This window comes from Furipterus horrens, unplaced genomic scaffold, assembly GCF_987537825.1.
Source record: "Furipterus horrens unplaced genomic scaffold, mFurHor1.1.pri manual_scaffold_4, whole genome shotgun sequence".
Lineage (NCBI taxonomy): Eukaryota > Metazoa > Chordata > Mammalia > Chiroptera > Furipteridae > Furipterus > Furipterus horrens.
The window spans coordinates 40,297,748-40,320,158 of record NW_028327174.1 but is presented as its reverse complement, the minus strand read 5'-3'; the positions used below and the strand labels follow the sequence as shown (position 1 = coordinate 40,320,158).

Genomic DNA, 22,411 nt, shown 5'->3' with positions numbered 1-22,411 from the left:
TGTAAATTTAATTTATATGTCTATAGTTTGACTATATATTGCATAAATAATGACCTTTGTAAGGATGGATTTTATATATATACCTCTCAGAAGATATGCACAAATATGAGGTGTCACCTGAAACTGTCATGGCACAGGTTTGGCCTTGTACTTAAATGGACCACTTTTGCTCTTTAAAAGGAAGTGGTCAGTCAGTATACTGTTAAAATCCTTTGGAAAATGGAAAGAAAGCAGTTACTTTCCAAAGCACAGTCCTTGGCCTTATGGAGCTCCTGGTTCCATGAGATTAGGAGAGGGTCATTCAGCTTGAAGCTGGCCTGTCAGGAGAAGATTCCTAGAGGAAGTCAAAATTAAGGGAGACTCAAAAAATGATAGATGGCCTAATGGATGATGAAGAGTTACCTTAATGGAAAAACAGGACACACAAGGGAGGAGGAGAGGGGGAAGGAAAGAGTGAGAGACACACACAGTTTCTATTACAGGGCATGGGAATTGGGAAATGAAGCTGGAGGAAGAGTAAAGTCAGATCATTAAGGATCATGTACAACATGGTAAAGAGTTAGGACTTTGATCACAAGGAAATGATTTTTAAGCAAGAAGTGATGTTGTCGGGTTTGCATTTTAGCAGTCACCTTAGCTGTCTGCATCCCTTATTTTTAGGCTATTAATATAAAACTTAAAAAAAAAAACTAAACTCTGAAATGTTTTATCTCAAAGGATATGCCACCTCCATGAATGAATGAATAAATGAATGAAATATTTGAGAAATTTACTTAAATCAGGCACAAAAAGATTTAGAAAACTTTATTGCCGTGAAATAGGTCTTCTCATCTTTCTGCTACCTACATCATGTATTTTTTTTAGTTTAGTTTTTGTTGTAGTGGTTTTGTTATGATTTGTTTTGTTAAACATTTCATACACAAATGCTGCTCAACTATCTCAATGGTTTACCAGGACAATCAGAGCAGAGAATATTGAAATGCAATTCTATTTTATTAATCACCTCTTTTCTAACTAGAAAACACAAAGCAAAGATTATGACTATGTACTCAAGCTTTCCAGATGTTATTAACTATTTTAGTTAATTAGCAATAGGTATTGATGTACTAAGACCACCACAGGCTTTCCATGAATCAGTTCAGTACTATGAAACAGTAACCTGGGAAGTGAGAAGGTCCAGAATGTAAAGAGAAATTTACTAGTCATAGGGGCTGCATTTATAGGTTATCTGAATCCTCAGGCATATACTCTATTTCATAAGATGTAAGATGTCATTACTTGTAAGAAGCACTAAGTAAGAATAAAACTCTGCCAGTTAAACCATAACAAAATGTTTTAATGATTATTCAGGAATCTTGACACTGTAAAATGTCTTTTGTCTATTTTGAGGAATTTAGCAATTTCTCCTGCTTCTATTGTATTGCTTGCTATGTAATGGAAAATTGTTTAGCTTATCTGAAGAAATAATACAGCTTTATGTATTTATAAGTACCTTCTTAAGTCCATTAAAATGCTTTTTTTTTCAAGGAAAAAATATTTGTTCTTCCAACAAATATTTGCTAATATCACATTTGCATCCATTAACTAATATCATATTTGCACTGATTGTTCTATTTTTGTGCCTTTCTGTATATACTATAATATTTTTGTTTTAATTCCACTTTATAGTGAAATCTCTTTGGAGACATTTTAAATACATTTGAACCCACCACATGCAGATCTACAATTCAAAAACTCAATGAGATTCTAAAGAAGTCAAACTTAGAAACAGAAAGTAGAATAGTGGTTGATAGGGGCTGAGGGAGAGGAAAAAGAAGAGCTATTGTTCAGTGGATATAGAGTTTAGTGTGTTGCACAATAATGTTCATATAGTTAACACTACTATACTGTACACTTAAAATGATTAAGGTGGATCTACAGGGGAAATCTGCAGTGGGCTTCTGAGAAGGCTTTTAAATAAGAGAAGAATCTATTAAAAGGAATCCAGCAGTCTTAAATGATACACTAGATCAGATGGAATTAATTGATATCTTCAGAGCATTTCACCCCAAAGCAGCAGAACATACATTTTTTTCAAGTGCACATGGAACATTTTCTAAGATGGACCAGACCACATGTTAAAACACAAAACAAGTCTTAATAAATTTAAGAAGATTGAAATCATTTTAACCATCATCTCAGACCAGAATGGTATAAAAGTAGAGGTTAATCACAAGAAAAAAACTGAAAACACACAAGGCTATTGAGCTAAATAACATGTTACTAAACAATAAAAGGGGTAACAATGAGATCAAGGAAGTATCAAAAGATACCTTGAAGCAAATGAAAATCAGAACATAACCCCAAACCTATGGGACACCATGAAAGCAGTCCTAAGAGGGAAATTCATAGCATTATGGGCATACCTCAAGAAACAAGAAAAATTTCAAATGAACAATCTAACTTTACACTTAAAGGAACTAGAAAAAGAACAACAAGCAAAGCCCAAAGTGAGTAGAAGAAAGGAAGTAATAAATATCAGAGCAGAGTAAATGAAATAGAGTCTAAAAAAAAAAATACAAAAGATCAATTAATCTAAGAGCTGGTTCTTTGAAAAGATAAACAAGATTGGTAAACATTTAACCAGATTCATCACACACACAAAAAAGAGAGAGGATCCAAATAAAATCAGAAATTAAAGAGGAGAGGTAACAACGGGCACCAAATAAATACAAAGCATTATAAGAAAATATTACGAAAACTATGTGCCAACAAATTGGACAATCTGGATGAAATGGATAAATTCCTAGAAACATATAATCTTCCAAAACTGAATCAGGAAGAATAAAAAATCTGAATAGACAAATTATAACTAATAAAATTGAAACACTAATCAAAAAACTCTCAACAAACAAAAGTCCTAGACCAGATGGCTTTACAGGTAAATTTTATGAAACATTCAAAGAACTAACACCTATCCTTCTCAAACTATTCCAAAAAATTCAAGAGGAACAAAGTCTCTTAAGGTCATTTTATGAGATCAACATTATACTAATTCCAAAACCAAATAAAGACACTAAAAGAAAGAAATTTATAGGCCAATATTCCTGATGAACATAGATGCTAAAATCCTCAAAGAAATATTAGCAAACCGGATCCAGTAATATGTTTAAAAAACCATACACCATCTTTGGGCAAAAACTAAAAGCTTTCCTATTAAGATCAGGATCAAGACAGTGATGCCCACTATTCAACATAGTACCGGAAGTCCTAGCCACAGCAGTCAGACAGGAAGGAGAAATCAAAGGCAATAAAGTAGCAGGATATGAAATAAATATCCAGAAATCAGTTGTATTTTTATACACCAACAGTGATCTACCAGAAAGGGAAACTAAGAAAACAATACCATTTACAATTGCATAAAAAAATACCTAAGAATAAATTTAACCAGGGATGTAAAAAACCTACACTCAAACAATTATGACACTGAAGAAAGAAACTGAAGAAGATACAAATAAGTGGAAGCACATACCATGGTCATGAATAGGAAGGATTAACATCATTAAAATGTCATTACTACCCAAACAATCTATTGGTTCAACACAATTTCTATCAAAATACCAATAGCATATTTACAGAATTAGAATAAATATTCTAAAAAATTTATCAAGCCACAAAGACCCCAAATAGCCACAGCAATCTTGAGAAAGAGGAATAAAGTTTGAGGAATCACACTACCTGATATCAAACTACACTACAAAGACATAGCAATCAAAATTGCCTGGTACTGGCATAAAAACTGACATATAGATCAATGGAACAGAATAAAGAGCCCAGAAATAAACCCACACCTTTACAGTCAATTAATATTTGACAGAGAAGGCAAATACACAAAATAAAGTAAAGATAGTCTATTCAACAAATGATGTTGGGACTATTGGGCAGATAAATGCAAAAAAAAAAAAAATGAAACTAGACCACCTTCTTACACCATACACAAAAATAAACTCAAAATGAATTAAAGACTTAAGCGTTAAGACTTGAAATCATAAAAATCCTAGAAGAAAAATAGGCAGTAAAGTCTTGGACATTTATTGTATCAATGTGTTTTCTGATATATCTGCTCAGGCAAGGGAAACAAAAAAAAATTTTTTAAATGGGACTACATCTAACTGAAACAATTTTGCACAGCAAAGGAAACCAACAACAAAATGAAGATTAAACCATTGAATGGGACAACATATTCACTGATACATCTAACAAGGGGTTACTATCCAAAATTTATAAAAAATTTATAAAACTCAACACCAAAATATTAATCCAATTAAACAATGGACAAAGGACCTGAATAGGCACTTCTCCAAAGAGGACATACAGATGGCCAATAGACATATGAAAAGATGCTCAACATCACTAATGATCAGAAAAATACAAATTAAAATCACAATAAGATATCACCTCACACCTGTCAGAATGGCTCTCATCAATAAATCAACAAACAAGTATTGGCAACAATGTGGAGAAAAGGGAACCCTTATGCACTGTCGGTGGGAATGCAGGTTGGGGTAGCCATTGTGGAAAGCAGTATGGAGTTACCTCAAAAAATTAAAAATGGAACTGCCTTATGACCCAGCAATTCCACTTCTGAGAATATATCCAAAGAAACCCAAAACACTGATTTACTCTAGGTGAAATGAATGTTTTTATTCTGAACTGAGCAGGGCTCTCCCAAACTTCTTGCCTGTAAGGGAGAGATATCACTCCCATCCAATGACAAAGAGGAGCTCTGCTGGGAACAAGTATAATGAGCAACACTGGGCTATGAATGGGACCTTGAACTTCAAAAGCTGACACTGCCTCTGCACTCACTGGTGTGATCTTCACCGACCTGGCCAGTTATCACCCTGGGTTTTTGCTGATCTAGAAGATATTTAAGAACACAATCAGTTCTTGAACAACTTGTTCAATACCTCAGACAGTTTAACACAGTCATAGGCACGCTGGGCTTATTTTCAAACTTGTCTCAGATGAATTCTGGTACATATTATAACTATATTATTATATATTGCATTCACATGTCCTAAATAATGGGACTGCTCTGGAGGCATCAATATTGTTCACTATCGAGCAGCAAGCAATGGAAGAATGCCATTATTTCCACACCTCTTTTAGTTTCTCATGTTTGCTAGTTGGTATAGTTTTGCTCAATTGGTTGATCTTAAAGGAATTTTTGAGATTCTACTGATGTATGTAGTATGTGGCCAATAAATGTTCATCTATGAACTGCCACAAGAGTTTTTATAGCAACTAAATTGTTTATAAGAAAATACTTGCAGTTTGAATAGTCATATGTAAAGTTATTACCAAGAGAACCAGAACACATTGATACCTACATATTGAGATCACTCAACCTGTTAGTTATTCTATTACCCTGATATGGTCTCACTTCCAAAGTTCTACTAAATAATACTAAGCAACAATATATCATGTAAATGTTATACACAGATCCTTTAAAATGTATAGAAACTATATAGGAATGTGTACAATATATTCAAATGTGGACTTTGTTATATTTAACATCCAATAAGATTTCTCAGCAGTATTTCTGAAAAATCTTGTTTTCCCCATCAATCATTAGAGGTGGAAATCAAATGCTATTACAGGTAATGGTAGGCCACCATTGCCCAGTCCAAAGAACAGCCGTTTTCCAGATAAAGGACATTTTTAAAGGACTACCTTTGACTGGTTTAGTGTGTGTAATTAAAATCACATTATCAGAATAATACCTGAATTCAAGCCAGCTTTATTTTTGCATCTGCTGGAAAGAAGTGACATTAAAAAACTCCTCAAAGGAGATCATTAGACTTTTAATAGGTAATATTTTCATCAGTTCATTTTCATCTTTTTTTGATATTAAGTATGCATACTTACCTAGGCATGTAATTTGATGAGGCCCTTTCCACATTACATATATTTAGTAACATGGCCTTTATTTTCTAACTGATTAAGTCACCCAGGATTAGGACAACTACTCATGAGACTAAAGAAAAGGCAGTTTTAAATATATGTTGCTTTCTGTCAATTCTACTGAAATAGCAAAGCTTGAAGCCTGAATCTATACATTTAAGAAAAATGGTTATGCTCAGTAGCAAGCTAATGCAGAGCTTAGCAATATGATGTTTCTTACCTTTGTATTAGTAAGAAAGTTTATGAGCATGTATTTTAAAAGAGGCCTTTAATTTTATAGAAAATTTGGATGAAAGGATCAGTTAAGGGGAGTTCGAATTAAGGAGTAGAAGAAAATATATCTTGATTTCTAACTATATATAGGCTGTGGCAAAAGTATTATTTTCCATACAAACAACTATAAACCTACTTCTGCCCACACCCTGTATTGAAAAACAACATGAGTTACTTCATTGACAGTTATCAATTAAGATTGTTGAATAAAACTATTTGGGGAATTGCTGGGGGAGGAGGGGTGCTGGGCGGAGGGGAGCAAAGGGGAAAAAATTGGAACTACTGTAACAATATAATCAATAAAATATTTGACTAACATTTTTATTAGAGAAGTATAAATGGGCATGTCTTAAAGCTCCAAGAAAGCATAATATCTATTTATAAAATAAATACTGGGATGTTTAAAACAACACTTAACATATATGCGTATTTTGTAATTATTACTCTAAATTATTAGAACATTTTAAGACTAGTCTTTGAAAATGCTATTGTTTAATGTGAATTTGTTTGACATTTTTAGAGGCATAATAACTTCTAAAAATTTGAACAAGGTATGCAGTTTAATAATTTAAAAAATGGAAGCAGTCATGATGTGAGCAGGATAATTTTTATCTTTCTTCTTTCTAATAAGGCCCTACCCGACCACTCCATTTACTCTTGCAATGTTTCACTTTCAACCCACCCCACCCCAGCACAATGTCTTTTCCCTGTTCTACTTTTTTTTTTCCATAAAAGTTTCGCAAAGTCTAACATACTTTGGTATTTACATATTTATGTTTACAATTTTTTAAAATTTTCCCTCATTGTTACATATAATACAAACTTCAAAAAGGCATGAAACCTTTTTTGTTTTGTTCTCTGATGTGTCTTAATCCCCTAGAGCAATATCTGGCACAAAATAAGTTCTCAATAAATAGTTGTGAATTAATACATGTATAAGTAAATGAATGAATTTTATCCATATAGGACCCCAATAGTCTAGCTAGTGTTATTAGAAATAATATTGGCTATCAAAGGCTAAACACTGAAAGAATAGCTTTGAACATACGTTTGAAAGGACTTTGTTATTTCCCTTAATCTTTGCAATAACCTTGTCAAATAGTCATTTTTATCCTCATTTTTAAAATGAGACAGTTGAAGCTTGGAGAAGTTAAGTACGTTTCCAAAGTCTCAGAACTAATAAGTGTCAGGGCTAAAATCTGTGCCAAAAATTCTATGCTTTTAAAAATACTTCTGCTGACACAGCCTGTTTTAGGAAAGTTATTTCTCTAGAATTCATGCTAATTTTTATTTCTGATTTCACTGTGATATTTTTGAGAGCCCATATTTCTTTATATTTTTACTTTTGAATAGATACTATATTTCCATGGTTGAAATTGAAAATATAAAAAGATACTCACCTACTGAGGAATATGATGCCCCCTACCCCGGATCCCTCCCACCAATTCTTCGCACTTTTACAGATAGCTATTTCTGTAAGTTCCCACAGTTACTTTATCTAAAAGAGAAAAAATACATATGTTCTTACTTTCTCCTTCTCTTACATATAGGATAGCTTACTATAACAGGAGAGCCCATTATTTTCAGTGTCAACAGATTTCAATGTGGTGAATAATTTTTCTCTTTTGATTTATTTGGAAAAACACTGATATGAATCACTTACTAATCTGGGCTAATAGCTCTTTTAAATGAAGTAAATTGTCCTGTGACATTTGACTGACATTATTAATAATTGAAAATGTCAGAGGAAGTCAAGTTATGAAGGTTATCAGTAGGGTTCTTAAATTAGTTTTACTTTAATATACACTGATTCAAATGTATACTGATGATATTTTTTAAGATGCTATTTATTTTTTTAGAGAGAGGGGAAGGGAGAAAGAGAGGGAGAAAAACATTGTTTGGTTGCCTCTCTCACACACCCCCACTGGGATCTGGCCTGCAACCCAGGCCATGTGCCCTGGCCAGGAATTGAACTGGCAGCCTTTTGGTTCACAGATGGGTGCTCAATTCAGAGCCACATCAGCCAGGGCTACTGCTGATATTTTGAATATTTTTAAAAATGATTTTTATAATCTCTGTACAACTTGGAACATATATGAGAATTTAGAAATTTTGAGTTGAAATGTATGGCTGCATTGGAGTATGAGAGTATTGCCAGAGTCAACTTAGTTAACTCTTCGAAGTAATAGCATTAATTTTTTTCCAGATCATAAACACATTACTTTTTCTTCTATGCACTGAAATGGGGAAATTCATTCTGTCAAAAATAAAGCCCAGATTCTGGATAGCTACATTTAGTGCTGAGGTCTTGAATCACTTGTGTTGTCTGGGGCGAAGCTGGCTTCATAGGCATGTGCACCTCTGTGCTCAGGACTCCTTGCTAAGTTTAATGCTCTACTGTTGCTGTTCTGAAATTCTTTTTAAAAATATTTATTTATTTAAGAGAGAACAAGAGAAGGGGGGATAGAGGGAGAGAGGGAAAGAGGGAGAAAGATATCAATATATTGTTCCACTTATTTATGCATTCTTTGACTGATTCTTGTATGTGCCCTGACACGGGTTTGAACCCACAACTTGGCAAATCAGAACAATAGTCTAACTGAATTACCCAGCCAGAGCTGATATTCTTAATGATTTTTGAAAAAGGAGATCCACATTTTTATTTTCACTGGGTCTCACAAATTATATAAACAGTTGCAACATTTTTTACTATTTAACAGGATATCATTAGAGTTGTGATTTATCTTTGCATTGCTTGCTACATTTATATTACAAATTGTGTTTACTGTTGACCCTGGCAATACTTTTGCCAGGAAGATCTTCCTTGACAGTCATGTTGTAGATAAATTATTCTGAGTTTCTTTTTAATGTATTTAAGTCACAGTTCATTCATAAAATGTTTAAGAAGGAACTCTGTCAGATGATTTCATTGTGATAGGAAATTTCATTCACTTAATTTAAAGACCATTTCACCCCAATTTGTTAGTATATTTCAGAAGAGAAAAGGGAGATATTTTAGAAAAGTTTATGCTATTACAACAGGCAACTTTAGCTGGTATTGTTGCAGTGCCCACAGTGGACTATAACGAGGATGGCATTTGAGGTTTCAACTCATTATAAACCTCCTTTGTCTCTCCCTCAAGAAATCAAGTAAGAGCAGATGACTCCCAAAGCAGCCGATTTGTAACAACTCTTATATGAAGGAGTTAGTACATTAACCTTTCTCAAAGATGTGGGGCTCTGCAGTTCTTTTGTATGAAGGAGAACAAAGAACTGTCTCCCCAAATAAAGCATACAAACTGCCTTCTTCTTTCATCAAAATCACATTTCTTTCATTAAAATGCTTCCTTTTTTTAGAACAGGTATTTCTTTCATGCTGGTGCATTCCTAATCTAATTCCCCTAAATATAGCCTCCTGCCAAAAATAAGTTTTTAGAAAAGATTACAAGGAGGACAGATGATGAATGGAGAAAATGGGCAAAGTTGATACACATTTCTTAATAAGGAAAGTGTAGAAATGTCAAAGCAAAGCATTTAAGTTTTTAGTTCAAATAAATGCTCACTTTGAATAAATATATAGATCATGTAGAAATTCATTCGCTTTTCTCTTTTTTGTAATTACAAATCAAAGTGATATACAGAAAAACTGCTCAAACTGATAAAAAGTTAACATAGATGAAATGAACAAAAGATAACCAGTTTATTTGCTGGGAAGAATTATGCATTACATCATATCCAGTTGGTAACATAAACCAAGATATAAGAATCAATATATTGGCTTCGGTTATTTTCTTAGCACTGGAGTACCTTTCCAACCATTGAGTGCATGATCAATTACATAAATACAAGAACATATATGGATTCTCCCATGAGACATTCACTTAGGATTGTCTACAATAAAGAAAATGAAAAAGGACAAACAATAATAAATTCATAAGATTTTTTTGAACTTAAAATGAATGCATGTTTTTGAGAATACGTTTCCTTTGAAATTGGGATTCTTAAAAATAATTAGCAACACAAGAGTTCCTTAGGTCAGTCTTTCAGTCATGTTTTCATATGATACTAGCATTATGTGGAACTACTTCAAATGATTTAACCCTAAAGGCACAGTAACAAAATTGCAATTAAAGGTGGAAATAGCAGATTATAACAATCATATAGTGTACAAATTGGGTTTGGCCACACATTATCCAAATGTTAATACTGAAAAGAAATACAGTATCAGAATCATGTATGGTTCATCACATATGCATAATCATGCAAAGAAAAACACTGAGTAGATTATAAAAATGTCATAAAAGATTTTCAAAGAATTGTTTAATTGACTCTAACAGTCAAACTATACAGTTTTAATTTTGTGGGAATAATGTTAAAAATCATTTACTTTCTCTCTATTTTGGTACACAAACAACAAAATGATTCATTCTGTATCTCCATTATCATCAGATAATGATTAATTAACAAAATGTTAACATTTTTCTTTATAGTTCTCTGATCTTTGCTTTAAAAAAGCTTTAAAAAAGAAAAAGTCACACTAGAATGCATCAGATTTTCTTTTCAGTGTTTTCATTAGAGAACCATAATGATCAGAGAATAATTCTGAAAGAAGTTAAAATAAAAATGTGTTTTCAACCAATGTTATATAGCAATTAAACTCCAATCACAGAAATAATCTGGCTCAGTTGATCTAAGTTTCAGTTTAAACAGGACAAATTTTAAATAACTCCAGAGGAAAGGAATAAAAATATACTGAGGATTAGAGCCATGCATTTCAATATGGAAAGGAGATCAGATATAGGTAACAACCTCTTTACATTCCTAAGGGAGAAATCACAAGAAATAAGATTTCTATACTGTTCATATTATGAATATGGTAAAGCTTACATGATGCGAAATATCTCATGCAAACATTTTACACGGCATACTTTTATGCACTCATACCTTTACACTAAAGGCAGTTAATTGCTGCTCTTTTTCATAAGCAGGTTATTTCTGGAAAATTCTTAACTGAGGAACATATTTTAATACTAAATATCTTTTTAAATTATACTTTAGGTAAAAAGAATGGAAGGGATGTCTAAAAGAAATCTTTCAGATGTTAAATAATGGAATGGGGCTACAAATGAAATACATCAGGGACAATGGCAGTTAACTTGGCATTTAACAAAAGAGGAATTCAATTACAGACAACTCACCTGGGGGCATTATTACAATGGAAAAGATCACTCGGGAGCTAGACTGGTCATGTGAGTCCACAGACACTGATTTTAAGGTAAAAATTATATCAGAATCAGCACTGATCATACAACTCCAGTTCAACAGCTTTTTGAAGAATTATGTTCCCTTTCCTTAGAAACATATTTTTGTCAATTTGCAATCTTTAATACAAGGACTATTTTAAAACCACTCTGGTTTATAAACAAAAAAGTTATAGGACAATTTTTAAAATTGTGAACTTTATTCTAAGAGTTCCTTGTGAACCTAGTCCTACTTTATAGCTAGACTATCACTGCATTTGTGGCATCCTTGGGCTGAACTAGCACGGTTGCTTACTGGAAATCCATCAGTTTCCCCTGATGTGTCTTTCTGAGAAAGATTATGTCTTTTGGCTGACTGAATTTAACAATTACACAGCAAATTTGTCTTTCTTATCACAGTAGAAAATATATTTCATTTTCACATTTTGTAATTACCACTTGAGAACTGTAGAGAATTTTATTTAATGCAGAATATCAGGAAATGTTCACATATGTGGTTTGACTGACACTGAATGCTTGTTTAAACAGAAGAACTATCTGTACACAAATATTTTCTAAAGCATGAAAAAAAGCAGATATAGTAGATCGAGGATTCTAAGAAAAGATAAAGTTTGAGAGGCTTTTACTCCCTAAGGGATTGCAAACCTATTTCCGAAGTATTCCTGAGGACGTCTTTTTTTTTTTAGATTTTGACAACTGAGGCTTTTTACAGTAAAATCACTACATTCTGGACAACTTTAAAGATACAAAATATAGCTGCAAGGAAAAATACCAACAATCCTGTTTTATTTTTTGCCAAGTATTTTGGAAAAGTTAAGATTGCTATTCTATTTAAAGGAATAAAATATTTTATGACTAAACCAGAATAATTTATTTTTAAATCTGAAATAAAAAGAATCATAGGATTATGAAATCCTAGAGTTATATTATCTAAAGATATCTTGCCACAATTTACTGGACAACCAATATTTAATTTTTAAAAATCATTATAATTATCAATTTTGATAATTCATTTCCCACTGTTAAGAATCTCTTTCCTACAGTTAATATTAATCCTCCACACTGAAAACTTTGTTTTTCTTATTTAGTCTTAACAATCACACCTATAGCTGATATCATTGGTTACATTTTCTTGAAGATCAAGTTTACCTCTTCTTCCTTAGGCTAAAGTATAATATTTCTGAATAATTCTCTTCTTAATTATTTAATAACTTTTGATTTCTCAAAGTTATCCAAATTCCTCTTATTGAAACAGAATTGAATGAAAAGGATCTTATGAATCATGAGTTGACTGGAAAGATTAATCTGAGGGTCCTGTATGCTCCTGTGAGTACACTCAGGCCAAAGACTATTGCTCTTTTATCTTTCAACTAAAAAAATTCACAGTAGGAAAGCATTTCTGCATACTATCCTTTTCAGTATGGTAATTGTGCTTACTTTAAAAAAAATTACCTGGTTACTCTGCTAACCATGCTTACTAGTTACCTTTAATCTTTTCACTCACCTTGTTTGAAATAATTAGTGTTTTTTTTTTTCTAGTTCTGTAGTCTTTCTCCCCCACATCCTTCTTCACCTGGTCTTACTGAAGTTTGTTCTTTCAGATTTTTACTAATTCAAATTTTCAATTTCCTTTTGAATCCTGATGTTCTTTACAAGTACTGATTTTTATCCGTGCTACACATATTTATTCATTTTAAATGCCTACAAATAAATATTGATAAGGCTCAGTTTAAACTATCCTAAATGATGCCACAGTTTAAATACATGGAATTCTCTCTTACTGATTAGGGACTATTACCTAATTTTGTGCTGAAAATTAGAGCTTTATTTTTGAGTTTCTATACCTTCTTGGCAAAGTTTTGCTAAAATGAACATTTTTATAGAATTGATATTTCAAAACAAACACTTCCCACTCTGTTAATATAAAGGAACTGAAGTAAAATTAGTATATGGTAGACTTGATAAACTTTATATTGGAAGAAAAAAATGTGTTGTCTGTGACCCAGCCTTTCACTGGGTCATAACTAGAGTAAGGGAACAAAAATGCAATACTGCACTTTCAAGTAGGATTACTGCTCTATAGTTACACAGAGACAATACTTACTGCTGAGTTCCCTGTACAACCAACAAAAGTGATGAGGCAATATAGGAAGATGTTCTGAGGTACTTTTTAAAATGGCATATTTTCCCTCAGGCACAAAGAGTTTTTATTAAAAGTCAACTCTGCAGCTATACCTCTTCTCAAATCCAGACCCATGATGCTTGGAAAAGAAATAACGAAGAGAAAAAAACAGGAGGGTAGCTTCCTTTAGTTGAACTCTAATATAATCCACACTGTCTCACTAATACTGATACAGGGCAGATACAACACGGATAAAATTAAGCAAGAGTTTAGGAACAGCAAGGGAATGCAGGTGGGAAAGAACAGGTTAGGCTACCATGATCAAGACTTCATGAAGATTTGTTTCTTTTTCTCTGCTTTCACCTGGATCCCTTTTTATGGTGAAGATTTCTAACTACTTCAAGTTGCATAATAAATGACACTGTTGAAAATAGCACTCATATAAGAAACCAAAAACCTCTTGGTTGCTTTGGTAACAGTGACCACTACTTAATAGGTGTGTAACTGATGAAAGCTCCCGCACTATGCTTTATGACTGCCCATTGGCTGCCATCTTTGATGGACCATTCCATTAATGTCCCACCCGCTTCCACTCAATAAGCTGAGTGGCTCTTATTAGATGTTCATGGTAAGAGCCCTGTATAGTTAACTATCTTTTATGTTAATAGTGAGGATTGTTTTTGTTTTAAAAAGAAGTTACAGATATTGTTACACGAAAAGGTCAAACCGTTATGATTAAATAAGTTAAGGCTACCTGACTAGACAAGGAATCAGGGCTAGGAGCAATTGTGTGGGCAGTTCTTGATAGGTAAGGGAGCCCAGGAGTGTTAGACCTTTCAGCTCAATTAGCTGTTTTCCTTGTTTGTCAGATTATGTGCAAAATAAATTTTGCTATGAAAATCGACTGCCTTAAATCAAGTCATAAGAGTTATCCAGCAGGATCTGTAAATGAACTAGGAACAAGTATTATTTTAATATGTATAATATGATTGTAGGCACCTGAGTGTTTGTCAAAAGTAGACAATGAGCTAAGGTTTATTATCTGTTGTTTTTTGGCAAGGAAGATTCATTATGAAAAAAACTAACAACAACAAAACATACAACTTTAATTGACATTTGAACATTCATTAACCCAAGGCTAACTTACATTTCTCTATGGATATATTTTCCCATTTATACTTGATTTAGCAGGAAAGACTCATAGTTAGGACCCTGAATTTGGGAGAAGTTAAAAAAAAAAATTCAGGTCATTAAATAAACACACCATTTTTTCCTTAATGTTATGTAGCCTTCTTTAACATTATCACACACACATACACACAAAGGAGCAGCACCAGTGCATCTACCTGCCTGCAATTTTAAAAAGAATTAAAGATGCCATCAAGATTGAATAAGTCAATGAATCATAACATAGTCTCCTACTTAGATTTACTCAATTATGTCCAGTGAAGAATTCTAGTTTTAAAAAAATCCAGCAGTTAATTAGCTACTGATTAGAAAGTAAGTGCATAAACAATATCAGTGTAGCAGCAAAATACAGTTATTAACATTCCAATGCACCTTATTTATCATTTTGTGCAAGAAAAACGACCATCTGGCCAATTCCATATTTCAAACTATATTAAAACTCATACTTAACAGAGCAAATTATGCCTCTTTAAAAATAAATGAATTAGGTTCACCTCTCTCAGAAATTATTTTTATAAACATAAATCATGTGGCAAATAAAGTACAGAATAAATATTAATGATGAAAAACACTGGAATCAACTTCTATAGCCGAATGTGACACATGAGGAAAGATAATTTTACAATATATGTATTTTACATGGTTTTAGGTCTCTCTATGTTATCGAGACAAAGCCAAGTCATCTGAGATACAAGTGTCCTGTGTCGTTTTATTTATTATTCAACTGAACTGTAGCCATTTCATTGCAGAAGTTTATCCGTGACTGAGAGAGAAACCATAAAAAGTTTTATCACGCCGGAGTCTGTGCTTTGTGTTATTCTTCTTAACTTTCTTTCATCTTCCAAAGTGACAGGCATTAATCCCACCATACAGCTAACAACCAAGAAGAAAACACCGGTTGGATCTTGGGCAGTAGTATCCTGTGTGTGGCTACAAAACGTTCACCCCAGAGGCTCGTCGGCGGGAGATGGCGACTAGGGGTAAGGAGGCTTGGAGAGACAGTGGAGAGGGGCGCACTGCGAGCTGGAATGTGGCTGCTCGTCAGGGAGAGCTAGGTCAGGACTGAAAATGAGAAACAAGCTGTCAGCGGGAAATGCACTGCTAAGGGGCTAGGCAACTTGTAAGGTTAGACAGACACATTATTTTCACCAAAACAAAAAAAACAAAACATGAGCAGAAATTTCACATGGAAAATGGTTTAAATTTAAAGCATGCCAAGACAACCATGGCTCTTCAAAACCACGCACAAAGGAAAATAAAACGTGGTAGGGAAATATGTGAACACCTCACGATCACTCCCTCCCACCCCCAATTTCTGCCCACAGTCCCATTCTCCTGGGTCTGTGGATTAGTTGCAAGGTTTCTTTAGATCAGTTCTTCTCCAGCTTTAATGTGTATACCAATCACCTGGGGATCTAGGTCAAATGCAGATTCTGGTTCCATAGGTCTGGGGTTGTGCCTGAGAATCTGCATTTCTAGCAAGCTCCTGGGGATGAAGATTGTGTTAGACCAAGACTTAAGAGAATTCTAAATCAGTTTCCTGGTCAATCAGATTCATTAAGATAATCAATTTGCCATTGGAATCCTAATTGGCTGCAAGGATTCCCCCTATCTGCTTTAGCTAGGGAGTTTAAGACTGAAGAGCCTTCAAACATTTCCTATTTGTTAAGTATATATAATGCAGATTTCCAAAAGATGTCTGAGAGCCCCTGGTATAAACAAACTTAGAAGTGCTCAGGCACATCAATGCCATGAGAAATAATCCAGAAGAACAAGGAAGCAAAATTACTGAAGGTAAAACTACAAATCACATTTGGGTTCAGGCCTTTCAGAATCTAACAGGGGAAATCCCACTATGGGGATATTTGTATTACTGAAAGAGATTGGCATTATTCTATAACTGCTTTTTCCCCTTATATTATGAAATTCAGTACCATAGAATTCATTTCTAACAGGAGTAATGTTTGACAAAACTATTCAAGGTTTACTATTATTAATTACATATATTTTTTAAGCTAATATTATCATTGAAGTCATTCAGAATTATCATTAAACAAACTTAATCTTTGGTACCGAAATTATCCTTCACGTATATCGCAGAATATCAGAATTTTGATACGGCATCAAAATTATGTCAAATACTAATCTGCTTGAGGTCATTCCTACTTCCCAAAGTCTTTTTACAGCTATAAATGTAGTTTAAAAGGAGATATGCTCTTCTATATGGTTAAGACAACCAATGATAAAAATAATTTCCTGTATAGTAAGGACTATCAGTGATACAAGTGATTTTTCCTATTTTTAAAAACATGGTAGGTAAACATGGGAGACCTGGAGTTTCAAGAGGACTGAAAATATTTCATGGCAAAATTCTTTCTCCCCTCTCCAAAAGGACTCAGATGGCCCTGGAAACACAGCAGCAGACAGACTTTCCATGGACCCAACAGAGTTTTCTTGTTAAATCTGAATGATTCAGAATGAGTTTCTTTTTAGGGGACGTTATTCAACATAATGGCAAATAGCATAAGGGGAATACATTTTTGAAGCTCCTGTGTAATTCAATATTTTTCATGATAAAGAAAGAGAAGCATTTCTGCTTGACCAGCTGAAGTGTGTAGTCACAGCTAAAACATGGATTATATAGCTCAATTGGCCCAACCTTGGCATTAAGTCATTCATGATAATTAAAATATTTTTCAAGATGAAGGTATTATGAAGGACAAATTGGCAGTGACAAAACAGTCATGAGGATGTAAAGTTCAGCAAAGGGAATATAGTCAATAATATTGTAATAACTATAGGATACTAGACTTATGGGGGGGAGTAGGTGGAATCGCTTCTTACCACTATGCTATCCACCTGAAACTAATTTAATAATGACAACTGGAATTGAAAAATTAAAAACAATTTTCCATTATTTCATATTGCTTATATAGTGTGAGATTATAAATAGTTTAATAGTATTACTAGTCTAACTTTGCATAAATGCAATCACACACTGTATATATGTGGCAGAAGCATATTTTTGGCTTACAAATTAAGTAATTATCCCTTAAGTGTAAATATTTTATATGTTTTAATCATTTCAGCTATAGGAAAAATTCAGTTTCAGTTCTGATTGCTAAATATCTTTAGGAACCCACTTATTATTCAACCATTACCATTTAAGAGCTCACTTTATGTAGGTAAGACCATGTTGTGAACAGTTAGCATACAAACTATTACTAAAATATAGAAATAAATTTATCTTTGAAAACTTTTCTTTCCCAAGTAATCAAATTCTTGGGGGAAAGTGCTAAATACCAAATATCTCTATGTAGTTAAATATTACATCCAAAGCTGCAACCTTGGTGTCCCTTTTATATGGTTTATCTATAAACAACTTTAATAATTTAGCTCTACAATAGCATTCATCTGTGAAAACAATATATAGAAAGTTCTGTATGTTTAAATATTAGAAAGTGCTATTTTATTCAAAACCATATACCTATTTATCTGAATATATCTAAATATACATATTACCTGTAGAAAGTATACTATAAAGCGAGAAAGATAAGTAGAAAAACACCTGATTTGAGATTACTGAACATTCTTAGAATATTTTCTCATTAAACAAAGGTTCCTTTTCAGTTCAGAGGTAGAGTTAACATGGGTGATTTAAGTACTCTCTGACTTGGCTCCTCACAGCATAATTAAAGAGGGGTGGGGTGCAGCATCCCATGGCAATGCTGCGGTACGTGGTGGTGGTTGGGCGAATGGGTGCCTGAGTCACTGGGCTCAGCTGCTTTCAGGATGGGAGTCCCTGGACAAGTCATTTTACCTCCCCAACCTCGTTTTCCTCATTTTCAATTGTGTGCTTAACCTTATGGAGGTTGTAGTGATTAATAAGTGTAAAGAATTTAACATTGTGTATGGTAGGAATTCAAAGGTTCGCTATATGTTAAGTTTTCTGCCAGGAAAAAAGTGAAAAAGGCAGTGAGGACATGCAATTCGATCCATTTTGCAGTGGGCACAGGTGGGAAGGAAGCCAGTCATGATTCCAGCGACTTTGAAAAGAACAATCTTTTACAGTCTATATGCATTTTATCGTTTCTCTTTGTGGACCGCAATGAAGGACAGTGGAAGCCTGCTCTGCAGCATGCTCTATTCATGTGGGTAGAAACTAGAAATATCTGTAATTCATTAAATTGCTTTTTAAAAAACATTTGTAGCAAGCAATCTAAATTCAGTAATTTCAAAAGACATGGAACTGGGATAGGTAACCATTTGTCAAACTGGTTCTCAAAAAAAAAAAAAAAAAAAAAACAAGGTGAAATAAAATGAAAGGTGAAAACATTCCCCAATAGTCTTCTTTACTTTTTGCCCAAGCAAATTAGAGAGATTATGAAAGAGATGGCAGATCTTTGTCTTAAGGGAAGCTTAGGTACTAATTAAGAGTTAGTAGCAATGCCAGATATCAAGAGCATGCTATGGGCCAAGCCTATACCTCATTCTCATCCTTACTTTATAAGAGATAGAACTCAGACAGCAGAAGTAACTTTCTAAGAATCCACAACTATATGTGTTTGAGATGGAGTTCAAACCCAAGCAATATGAGTTCAAAGCTCCTTCATTTGTTCCTGGAAGCAATGGTAACTGGCACATTGTCCTGGGCCTTGGGTGGTGGGTGCTTGGCCAAGAATGGGCTGTAGGTGAAAAGCCCACATTCTTCACTATGATACACAGATAATCCACTGAGATGGGTTTGAACATTTATAATTATATTTCCTTACATAACTGAAATCAGTCTAAGCTGGCTACTGTAGACTAATGGCATTTGTATGTTCTCGAAGCACCTTCCTGAAGTAAAAACCCTGCTGCTGGAAAAGGTGGGAGTGGCAGGCTGAGATCAATCAGGAGACACTGGCGTGGTACCTGTTTAATCATGTCCCTTTCCCTGCTAACTTAATGTCGCACTTAGACAGCAGGCTGTACCACAGCCTCAGAGACCAAGTCACAGGGGCTTTGGGTGCCACTGTTTCTGGGAAACACTTGTGAGTCCCCAGCACTCCAGCTAAGCCACAGCCACTGCAGCCTGCAACTGCCACCTACTCCTCAGACATACATGGAAGTACGCTGGGGCCTGCCCCTACTCAAAAGAAACCTTGCCTGGTAGGAGAGAGAACAAGGAGCAGATATAAAAGCCACACCCAACTATAAAAACTTGGCACCATCAGAGGGCCAAATCACTGGAACTGAAATATTATGGAAGGTCCTCATGGGGTGCTTGTGGAAGTCACCCAGGAATTCATGATGGAGAGGCAAAGTTTTCACTGAAATAGAAACTGTCAGTGAGCTCTCGTATTGAGTGTCCAGGAAGTATGTAAACCTGCCTTCAAATGTCTCCAGTTAATCCCACACAAAGGGCTCTGTCACTGCAAATATTCTTTTTTGAAACACCAATTACAAAATTTTCTCCACCTTTCAATTTCAGTGTTAATGAGAAACAGTTTCATGAAGTTGTCTTAGAACAGCCATTAAATATGTTCTCTATCCTTCCTGTTTTGTTTGTCTGAGAAATACATTCTAAGAGCAAAAGATGAACGAAAGAAGCAGCAAGCCAACATCCTCCCAATTCCAGGTTTTCTGTTTTGGAGTGAAATGAAACCCTGGAGTAATACAAACATTTACTCACACCAGAGACCTGAAGGTGGCCTTTAGTTCCACTAGTGGCCAGGAAAATAAACTCTGCTCTGGGATGTCCATTGGGTACATCTGACCTCAAGTACCCAAGGTGTGTTTGTGTAGCCCAGTTTGAAATAAAATGTTGCAAACGTAATTATGTATAGACTGTTATGGTGCAGAAAAGGAGAGCTTGGGGTCTATGGCTCTGACATGCAGCCGGGTGGGGAGAGAACGGGCGTCTGAATTTACCTGACAGGCGGGCAGTCTTGCCTCCCGGCTAGTTGTGAGCACTGTGGCGGTACGGAGGCAGCAGGCTGCTGACAATCTACAAGAAACTGATAAATTAGACATGTATACAAAGAGACGACAGAGCATTGTTAGTAACTAAAGCAATTGCTTGAGAGATTTAGTGAGGAATGTGTATTCATACAGAAACAGATACTGGGACATATGTGGCCGTTCATATTTGGTATTTGGATACGTCTAAAAATAAAGTCTATTAATACAATTTTTTTAAACCTTCAAGTTCTGAGCTTGAACATGATGGCTGTTACTTGCTTAGCACTTCAATCTGCTATCTCAAAATGGAATATATTCAAATAACTGACTTTATTGTCAGGACACATGGGTGTATTATCAATCCCATAGGTACATTAAGAAAAGAATGCAATACAATCTTTTCTATGATTAAGAGAAGGATATGAGAGAAGAAAATCATCTTTACATAGTTTTCTGAAAATAGATTTTACTTATCACAAAAAAGAACTATTAGCAGAAAACTTAAAATGGTTATTATATAGTAAATTGTCAGACTGATGGAGAAAGCTAACCTGAATGGGAAATCCACTTTTGTTTTATTTTTGTCATTTTAAAGTCATATAATATGCATATATAACTCTCATTAGGTTAACAAAGGGCTACCTAGTAAGAGTCGATCTTTTAGCTGATCAGTTGTGTTAGTCACCTACTCCAAGAAAGACCACGAGCTGGGTATTCTAGAACAGTCTATTTACTGGTACCAAGCTGACCACACTACAATCACCGGGATGCTGGTTATAAATTCATAGATTATATTTCTGCAAAAATATTTGGCAAAAAAGTTAAAATTAGACTTAAAAGTTCAATTATTCTTAAATAATTGCAAAATCTCCTCTTGCTAACTGCTTAGACTATGTCTTTGCTTAGCATACCTCTTTCCCTATGTTATGTAGATAATATTTAAGCCAAATTATTACAAACTCTGGATTGACAGCCTTGAATTAATGAGGCTGTATAAAAATCTATACTCCAAACACTGTGTCTAAGAATCACTTATTCTCTATTATAACAAAACGTGACTATGTACCTTCGGAATACCAAAATTCATGAAGATTGTTGATGCTTTTGTATGAGATAGTGAAAACACACTAAAGCTGTCTGTGGTGCAAAGTGGAACACAACATAAGGCAGGCTTGGTTTGAGTGCATTCAAGAGAACATCATTATTGAAGGGACCTTTTATTAGGTGGTCTTTGTTGGAGAGTAACTTATTAATTATTGCTTATTAATAGGAACAAGGTCCGATTCTTGTTTAGCATCTGATATCCAGATTACACAGTAAAAGTTCTTCGAATTAACAAATACTTCTGTTTTCTCAGCCATGGGGAATTTTCTTTTTTTTAAACTCTTTGTTTTCCCATTTTGCAGCTTGATTAGCTCATTGATTCCCTTTTGTAGAAACTCAGAGTCTGGAAGGATGAATTCCTTTATGCTCCTTTTCTTTTTTTTCTAATGGCTTTTCTAAGTGATAATTGAGGAATGTTTTGGACTAATTTAGATAAGGCCTCTGATACGGCCAGGTGTGTGCTGCCCTCCTATGGTGTATTTGGGTAAATGCGATGGATGCAGATAAAACATGAACCCTTAGAAAAACACGGGATCTGGCCTATGTCTTATGTGGCAGAGGGGGTGTAAATAAA

The 22,411-nt window shown here is 34.2% G+C and overlaps 1 protein-coding gene across 3 annotated transcripts in view; it reads right to left on the bottom strand.

The window, feature by feature from the left end:
- Positions 1-15,691: 15,691 nt before the first annotated feature.
- The window catches only part of BICD1 (BICD cargo adaptor 1), a 175,546-nt gene continuing 168,826 nt past the window's right edge, over positions 15,692-22,411 (bottom strand). Inside the window, exons 10-11 of one of the 3 annotated variants that reach the window (XM_090272995.1) lie at positions 20,704-20,779; positions 15,692-15,852 (exon numbers count right to left, since the gene is read on the bottom strand). In XM_090272995.1, the coding sequence (XP_090129121.1) occupies positions 15,765-15,852; positions 20,704-20,779 (164 nt within the window). In that variant the 3' untranslated portion in view covers positions 15,692-15,764. The remainder of the gene's footprint in view (positions 15,853-20,703; positions 20,780-22,411) is intronic. The other 2 variants (XM_090272993.1, XM_090272994.1) reach the window with 2 other exon arrangements.